The 9,668-nt window shown below is 38.7% G+C and overlaps 1 protein-coding gene across 6 annotated transcripts in view; it reads left to right on the top strand.

The window, feature by feature from the left end:
• Positions 1–8,206, top strand: part of map4l (microtubule associated protein 4 like) — a 133,095-nt gene extending 124,889 nt beyond the window's left edge. For all 6 annotated transcript variants that reach the window (XM_042227104.1, XM_042227106.1, XM_042227107.1 and 3 more), the window contains one exon: positions 1,318–8,206. In XM_042227104.1, coding sequence (XP_042083038.1) covers positions 1,318–1,322 — 5 coding nt within the window. In that variant the 3' untranslated portion in view covers positions 1,323–8,206. The remainder of the gene's footprint in view (positions 1–1,317) is intronic.
• The last annotated feature ends 1,462 nt before the right edge of the window (positions 8,207–9,668 follow it).

Genomic DNA, 9,668 nt, shown 5'->3' on the forward strand with positions numbered 1-9,668 from the left:
GATAAGGCTACCTTAGGCTACCTGCCTGAAAGCCTGATGTTATTTGCTCAGAGCCACTTGTGCTGACTTACTAAGAGATCTCGCCTATCAACACAGAATAGCACACAATTTGATTGTTGCCTGCAGGTGCAAAATAATAGTCTTAATACACTTTCAGCATCTGAGGAACTTAAGATTGCTATTATCTTTATGGCAATATCTTCAAAACTACAGGAAAATTGCATTTTGGTCTTTGCCTTTCTGGGGTTTTAAAATATGCATGACTATATTTGGACAAGCAGGCAAAATGAATAGCTAACAGTAACATTAGCTGGTTAGGTTGGTAAGTAAGATGACAGAGAAAAACCCAGCTCAAAACAAAATATATGTAAACTGATCATTCTTTTCATATCTTTTAGTGTAACCAGAGAGTGAATATGTGGTCATATATAGTACTAACATCTCAATCACAAGTCTCTGCCAGATTCTATCTAAAAGATAAACATTGGGAGCCAATGTTGAAGTCCCCCAAACCTACAGTCCTTTTAATGAAAAGCAGAGGGTGAAGGTTGGCCTTTCAGACAGTATGAACATGTAGTTTCCCTCAGATCTTTCTCACAGTGGTCACATCCAGTTTCAAAACAACAAGATGGAATGTTTAAACTAACAAGGAAGTCATGCCACAGTGGCTACATCCATCTTTTATAAGAGTCGGTGATTTGTAGAGAACCAACATTGCTTTATTGTTGAAAAGTGAAAAGAAGTACAGAGGGAAGCTACAGCATGACAACAGTAATGGGGTTTTTCAACATTAAAGCATATACACCTATTCTTGTAGACCCCTAAAATAAAAATTATGAATAGTGGTACATGTACGATAGGAGTAAATTAAAAATAGATAATGTAGATAGTGTGTGTTTATGAATGAATAAGCACATATACCCGCTCCCTGCTTACATGTCGGATAGAGTAGTGAAGCCAGCTCACCTTTTTACCAAATTATGAAATGAAATAATGAGGAGACCTTCAAAGTGAAGATGAGCCAGTCATGGTGGATAAATTCATCTTTACCACAGCTGGTCTCCAGACTCCCCGAGTTCAGAGGGACAACAGACTGTTGCTGTTGCTAAACTCATCTTAATTGATGAATGGCTGTAGCACTAATACAATTTTAAAAATGTCATTTTGATCATTTGCCCCATAATTCATATGAGCTCACAGCAGACATCAGCTAGAGCCTGTAAGGCTGATAAAAACAACAAACTTGTTTTTCATCCTATCATTTTCTCTTCGTTTTGCGCTTCATCTGTTTTTCTTCTTTAACTTGTCTCACCTCAGACTGAGTCCCAATGACCCGCAGATTTTGGTGGGACACGCATGGCGCTCGCTGGCCTGCCAATCAACTACCAACCAACTACCACGGCGCAGTCACTTTCCTCTGATCCCGCCCTTCATCTTGCCCACCGCAGCACCGAACTGACCGATCGCCTCTCAGTGTTTCTCTGGGATCTGCCTGCCAGCTTCCTGCTACCAACTCTGACCTTTGGCCCCTTGTCACCCTTGGGTTGCCCCACCTACCACAGAGAAAAGTAATTGCTGTTTGTCCATGTTTCTCTGTGCAGGTTTCCACCAGCTTCTCCACTGATGCCATTTCCTTGTAAGCACTGACTAAGGTCATTCCAACCTTAAAGCCCAAATGTAACAACCCCAAAGCAATAATCCCACAATCAATCAATCAGTGCTCTATTAAGTATCTTGACCATAGCCACTTTTTCTCATAGAATGTTCACCCTACTAGTGAAAACAGTTGCCTCAGATCACAGTAATGGAGCTTTGTTCTAGACCCTCTGGCAGGCTTTGACATTTAAAAACCAAACTAACAAAAACAGCACCATTCGTAGGTCATCAGACGTCTCATTACAGGTCAGTCTACAATTCATCACACGTTACTTCTCTTGGTATCAGTGCACCAGTTTGTCTCTTCAGAGTTCTTCACAATAATGATTCCTTGAATTTTAATATTATGATGTTTGTAGTCGTGGCTGCAAAGAGCACAAAATGAATCTGGTCTCGAGCGGCTATGAAGAGAGATGTCTGGAAGCAAATCTGATGATGGATTTTAAAACCAGTGCAATAGCTTCTCAAAAGTCAGATGGTTTTAGTACAATTGAAATCATTCAGCGATGTAACTCGTGCATTATGAAGGCAGCAAGAGGGAGGATACAGGAGCTCTGCTGATACTCTGGGTGGTTTCGGCTCAAAGAGGATTTGGCACAAAAAAATCTGTGTTTGATCTCAGAGCCAAGTGTTTTTAAAGTTAAGATCTCTCTAATTGACCTTGAAGGAGTGAATATAAATTCCAGCTGAATGAGTGATATTGAAGGATGGTAATAAACCTTGAAATTAAACAGAGTGGCACAGAACACATGCACTCTATAATGTAATGTAGCACTTATGATGGACAGTGTCAATCACAGTGTCACAGGATTCTTTATAAACATTCAGTCACACCAGCACATCAAATGTCTCCATTTCAGAGTCATTATAGTGTAGACCAGTGGAATCTGTGTGATGGTCTATGGTTGGCATGTCCATACAGGCCAAATGGTTCCTTGCAAATTTTCACTGCTGACTAATAGTAAGCCGTCTTGCCAATGCTGAGAGAACAAAGCAGTTTTCAACTGAGGAAGCTACTGTAGGGATCCAGCTGTTTTTCAACATCAGCTTTTATTTCACCTCGGTATGCTCGGGAGCTTTTTTTTTCCTTTTCTTACTACTTGATTGAAATTATAGGGCACAATCTCTGGCACAGTATAAAAAAATGTAGAAGCTCAGAGAGCTGTTGTGATGACTAACTCTACAGCATGCTTTCTGCTTGCTATATTCCAGGCCACCTGCAGTATTAACTCATTTGAATTTGTTAACATTTGTTCATATATCAGGATATACTAACAAAAACTTCTGCTTTAGATAAATGAGTACAATTCTTTTTCTTTCTGTTACATACTGTCCACATTCTCCAGAGGAAGTTGAATACTTTGATTTGCAACCTCTTTTCCCAAAAAAGGCAGAAGACTTTGTAGATCATTAAAATGTCATTTGGTGTTAAAATGTTCATTTGAAAGCATATTGTTGAGATATTCACTCAAGCTGAACTAGGGTTTAATGAGTCACTGTTAGCTTTATTTAACCAGGAGAGCAATTAAGAACACTTTGGGTAAAGGCATTTAAAAGGTAAAAGAACATTTCTACACACCTGAAGCCATTTCTACACGCTCACTGGTGAAACACTGCCCCATAGTGGCAGAAGTTTTACTTACATTTTTCAACAATTACAAAATGTTCCTTAAGGTGATCCAACTTTTTTTGAAAAATCCTGCTGATGTTAAAAATGTAATGGCTTTTGCAAAGCACTGCATTCTGCATTTATTTACATTTTACACATGGCCAACTTTTTGGAAATGAGGTTGCAGATCAGTCCTCTGCAAAGTCGTCTGATATATCAGCACTGCGGATATTTTGTTTTGGGATGATGAAGGTATTCAAGTACTAGCTTAATCAACAGCTATTTCAAGACATACAAGTCATTATTTGAGCTTTGAAGGGTACTACACTTAAAATCAACATCATTGTTTGGCTTCTGCACTGATTGCAAACCTTCACACCCACTCATTCACCTGCACCCATCATGAGGGACCTCAGCAGTCACCCTGAGCTTGTATGGCATTTCCTGGTCATGTGGTTGACCCCAGTGGAGGGTTTGGGGCTGCAGACCAACAATCTCTAGTTAAATCCTCCCTCCTGCTGGTGCTTTGTAGAGCCCACTCCATAAAACCATTTAGTCTCACACACATAAGCACAGACTGATACAGGAAAGCACACATATGCTTGCTGGTGTGCATACACAAATAGACACACCACCGAAAAAAGGTGGTGTGCTGACGACAAAGCATTTCTCTGTTCTGGAATCAAAGCAACTCTTCATTGTTTTTCTTTTTTTGTCTGTCTGTTATTTTGGTGGTCCATGAAGATAGTGTTCAAATAGTGATGAGCTGTGTCAGTGTGATGTTCCTATTATACCATTTTCATGATGGTATCATCGCCTCATTGCACCACCTCCTCATCTGTCACCTCTACCTGTGTCTCACTCCAGTTCTCTGACAGCAATACAGTGTAGGGAAAGCCTCCAGTTACCTGCACATGCACAGGGCGTTCAGATAGAGAAGGACAGACAACCACTGATGTTATCCAGTAGTTATGAGAGGAGAGAGATTGCGTAAATGAAATAATGTATTCATGGCTGATCTAACATCAGAGTTTCCTTTGTAGTGATTTACTTATACTAGACTGGACTGTCTAGTAGATTGAATTTACTGAGCGCTATTTAGCCACCGTGACTACCCACAGTAGCAGACGATGAAATGCCTTCTCTGGCGTATAAATGAGTTTACCCTACAACTGTAGTGTAAATAGAAGGAGCTAAATAGTTCTTGTTTGGTTTTTTGCTTTAGTGCTTAGTTTGTGTGATTTTTTTAAAAAGTTTTGTTTAAGTAAAAACCTCAAAGTTAAAAAAAAATGTAAAAATTGAAACTCTTAAAGTAAACTGGACAGCGGGAACTGCCCAGCTCCAACATGCCATGAATGCAGCAGTATTTCAGCCAAGCACATCCGAGAGGAGCCTGCAGATACTATAATGAGGCCCACTGAGTGTAAGCTATAAAAATAATGCGCGGGATCACAGTACACACACAAAAAACCTGAATGGCTTAATGCTTTATAGGAAATAATCAACTGAAAGCCAAGTGTGCTCATTTTGTTGTAATTCCAGATGCTATCTTAAGAAATCAAACATGTCAGTTTTAGGTACAGTTTAGATTCTAATAAGCCAGCACTGTGATGTGACTTTGATTTGCACACTGAAAGCATCGCTCCGTATCAGCCCGGTAATATGGACAGGCCCCGTATTACCGGGATGGGATGGTCTCTGCTGAAAACACTGAGGGATTAGTGACATGTCTGTGGCGTGCTCCCATAGTTGTCAGATGTGTGAAGTGTTACTACTGCATCCATCCTGTAGAGAGTGCTGCTTAGCCTCTGGAACACTGATAGTCTGGCTCTTAACAAAGGCTGAGTGAAAAAGCTTACGTCACTATTAGAGATGCTGCAGAAGGCTTCCATTCTGCCCTCATTCAAGCTATCACTATATTATTGTGTCTGGAACACTAAATATTATCATAATCATACAAATTATGTACAGTTCCCCAGAAAACTCTAAAGTCTCGTGCACTTGAACATAGTCTTGTTCATTTTATTGATGCACTTAAGTGATATTAAAGTTGCTTCACTGTATGTTGGTAAACATTGTCAGCAGTGTACTGTACATGTGTGCTTCTGGGAACAAAACAGTTTTGGTAGCTAGATGACGTTATAATATTCAAAGAGCAAGTGATCAAATAGTCAACAATTAAGACAACTAAAAGCACCATTTAAGAATATTGAATATTGTGTTGTTCCCTCCAGATCATTCCCATGCGTTGCCTAAAAGTAACATGTCTTACATGACATATGCGTGGGTCATATGTGAAATTAATGATGTGAACCAACTTTCTTCTGGAGCAGAAGAACAAAAGTATGAAAGCACTTTGGGTTGTGGATCGTGTATATATAAGAAGTAAGGTGTAGCTCCATGCGTGAACATCTGGTGGGATGAGCTGATGTTGTATGTCTAGATCTGGATTTTTGTGGCATTGTACTGTTGGCTACGATGATTTGACGCTCAGCTCTCCAGTCTGCTCTCATGTTGTTCCTGTTAACATTCCCTGCGTCTTATTTTCTGGCCAAGCTGCAGAGTAACATTCTGTAAGTAGTCCGTTCAAGGTCTTTAATGACCTTTTGGAGGAGCCAGTGGGCCCTTTGTTTGATTTATTCTGAGAGCGCTGACTTTAAAACTATCTCTGGTCAAGAACAGGTTTCAGTGTTAGCATACAGTGTGTTAAATAATAAAAGCTGATGTTATGAAATCAAGACTGTTAAAATGGCCCTTTTATAAACATGTTGAGCTCCATATTTATATTCTTGGACTAGAGTAGAGTTCAAAATAATGCTTGCTGGTCTTTTGCTTGTGCAGTCCCTCACTTCATCCTATACCTGAAACAAGCCTTTAAATCAGCTTTGTTCTGATTGACGGATCCTATGATTTGGACAAAGTAATCTCACGATTTTTTTCTATTGTAAGGTAAATATTCTAAAGTAATACAATTATAATGTTATTCAAGTTAAGTTATATACATTGACAGAAAATACAGGAAAGCCCCACAGACCCTCTTTAAAGCTATGAACTTTAAACCTGTTTTATTTTGCAACACATTAAATCAAAGAAAGAATTCGTTAACAACAGAAAAATTCAAAAATATTTAAGGCTTTCCACCCTGGCAACCAGCATTTGTACACAATTTTATTTGTATTTATGAGTATACACAAACTTTTCAATGTGAAAAAAGACTGTTAATTTACAAAGTTCTTTAGGAGCAGCTTTTTGGGACCATTGATTATGAGCCAGACAGTAGCCTAAAACATGCTTGTATCAATGCTCCCAAGTTAGCAGATAAAAAGATTGATGGTGGAGCCTACTGAAAAATTTAGAGGCAGACATGTTAATTCATATATATAATATGGCCTTATCTTATAAATGAAAAGAATGTGTAGATTTGAAGAGCTCAAATATTCTTATCAGTTTCAAAAATGCAATCTAGTCCAGCTGAGGTTTTTGTGATTTGAGTCTTGTCTTTGGATATTCAGTAAGGAACCCAATGGACCCTTCAGTTAGTAAAGTTTTAATAGAACCATGGGAATGTGCTCAGTGTTTACTACAGTCATCAGGAGTGTGATACAGTTAATGTTACTTTGGAGCTTGGACAGAAAGTAAGAGTCAGATTCACTCTGATGTCCGTTTGAACTCCCAGTTATTGCACTCAAATACCACCCTTCCACTAGTATTTCACACTGTATATAGACACCATCACGTTTTTATCACTCCGCGTGTAACTCAAATTAGTTCAAATGAAATAAAAAGAAGAAAAAAAAAATCTTACTTCTTAACAGGGTGTAGTGGATGTTGATAGACGGGCATTTATGTTCATAAACCTAGTTAGAGTTGAGGTAAGACATTCTGGTAAGACTGAAAGCATAGGGAAGGAAAAGTGTACTTTTTTTTCAGAGTCTGCCTTTTTTCCATCAAGAAAAGGGCTGCTGAAGTTTCAAGAATGTTTTAAAAATGTATTAAAGATGCAAGATTATGAATACATGTATGAGGTTTGTCTCTGTTCTGTTTTGGAAGATAGCTCACACATGGAAAACACTGTTTACCAGATTCAAAGTGACAGGCAGGAAGAGAACCAGTGTGTGTCCACTTAGATATGATCTGAAGAAGCTTTGCATAAAGAGAACATGAGGACACTCCTCAGAATTGGCAACATTTGGTGTGAACTGCACTGACACACACTGGTGAGCCCTTTCTTCTGCCTACCACCACCAGAAAGTAATACCCTTTATTAAACAGCTCCTATGTAGACACCTTGACATATCTACCAACACGGGACTGAATTAAGGCAAGTCATGGACCAAATTATCTTCCCACTGTCAATAACAACAATAATAGACCATTCTGAACCTCTTTGTAAAGTAACAGAAAAGTGCTTCAGAAGCAAAGTTTCAAACACTTCAAAAGTAGTGTTGGTAGATATATCTGGAGCCCCTAACCACGTCTCCCACCTGCAGTGGCTCATCAGCACCACAGCACTGAAAAGCAGCTGATTTTACCTCTGTCCTTTACCATATATACAGCAGCTACCAATTAAACCAGTATTCCAGCTGTTTAAATGTCAAGTGGAGTGGAAAATTACAAGTGTGTGTATTGTATTCTGGTCTTCTGCTTGCCCTTACTCAACCTGTGAGGCAGCAGGCAAAAAGAAGCTACTTTTCAGCACTGTAGAATAAACCCACTGTAGTGTGTGTGTGTGCTGTATTACTTTGTAGGGCGCAACACCATAGCAAGAGCATGCAGAAGACAACAAACCAACTGCTGGTTGTTAGAGGTATCTGTCCTATTAGATAGAGCTTATCTCCCCTTTCAATTCTGAATATTTGGTATGAAAGAGATGTTAATTGTGGTTAATTGTTAACTAGTGATGTGAATATTAATCAAGAAATAAAAAGATGAGCAAAAGTTCACTGTTTTGTCATTTCTTCACACATTTCTCTCACATATTGACAGATTGCTTTCCACCAGCACAAGGCCATCAGCAGCTGTCAGTGGATAAGAAATGTTAACAAGTTTAAACCATTGATGCGTTTGGTGGTAATGAAATTAATAACAGCTGCACTAGAGGGGCAACAATGAGACAACCCACAAAACAGGGATGTTTTAAAGGTGAGGTTTTCAGGTGTCAAGGTTTGTTGTGTGTCTCAAGAGTATTGAGGCGATTCCAGCAGACAAGCAGTTACTGTAGGAGAGCTGGACAGGGTTGTAGATGGTTCTTAACCCATCAGCAGGACCATTATCTTCTCTACTCCGTGCAAGGAGGAACAGGATGAGCACTACCAGAGCTACTAAATGACCCCCAAACCGCTGGTGTGAGTGTCTCTGACCAAAATCAGAAACAAACTGAGGGCCCAACATCCTCTGGTGGGCTCTGTGCTCACTGCCCAATTCTATGTAGTCCAACTGCTATTAACCAAGTACCAGAATCTACTAATGGTGCTTTTTACAGATGAAAGCAGGGAGATCAAAACACCTGGGGACATGTAATAGATAGTATGCGATCTATTACATGCTATCAGCTATCAGCACACACAAATGAAATTATACTTCAGTCAATCAGTAGATTTGAACATGTTAATTGATGCTAGCAAAAATGATATTAATCAGAAACAACTAGTTAATTGTAAATTCATTGATCTTAATGTTATTTTAATCTAATTTTATGAAATCAGAAAAAAATACTTCAAAATTTTTTGCTGTATTAACCACATGAAATATTAGCAAACTATAACATTTTGGCATGTAGTTTGTCTGGTCTGATTAAACAAATGTACCCACTTTGAACGAGTGTGATATTTTTGGCTTTGTCGTCCTGTTGGCTGCTACCTTCTGTATCATGTTACAACCCACCTGATTTAGATAGCAGAAGCAGAGCTGGAGGACCCAGATGAACAAAGCATTTGAAACTAAATAGGAAAATTTAATAAACAATTAAATTCTAAATATAATTAAAGTTCGACTGCAGTATTAGTGTGTATTGTTTACATAAATGAATAGTAACTGATGGTACTTGTCAAACTTTAAAATCAATTTACCCAATTTAGGATGGGTAATGAAAACCCTACCTCTTCCCATAATGCATTTACCTGACTGTATTACCACTAAAATACAATGAATTATTAGTACTGTTTCTATAGTTCTTTTTAATCGTGGATGATGAAATTGGACAAGGGTTATTCTCTGACTCGTCAACTGCAGAAAGGACAAAATGAAAACATGTTTAACTGGAGTCGGTGCTTGTCGGGTACTCTTGATGTCTTCAGTAAGGAAGACTTTAGTTGCTGCAATAGAAAGAAGACAAAAAAGTAATTTGATGACACAAATCAGTGGCGCAGATAAAACACACTTTAGCTGAAACATAGCAAAAGTG

This window comes from Haplochromis burtoni, unplaced genomic scaffold (assembly GCF_018398535.1).
Source record: "Haplochromis burtoni strain Fernald_Lab_line unplaced genomic scaffold, NCSU_Asbu1 Contig_243, whole genome shotgun sequence".
Classification (NCBI taxonomy): Eukaryota; Metazoa; Chordata; class Actinopteri; order Cichliformes; family Cichlidae; genus Haplochromis; species Haplochromis burtoni.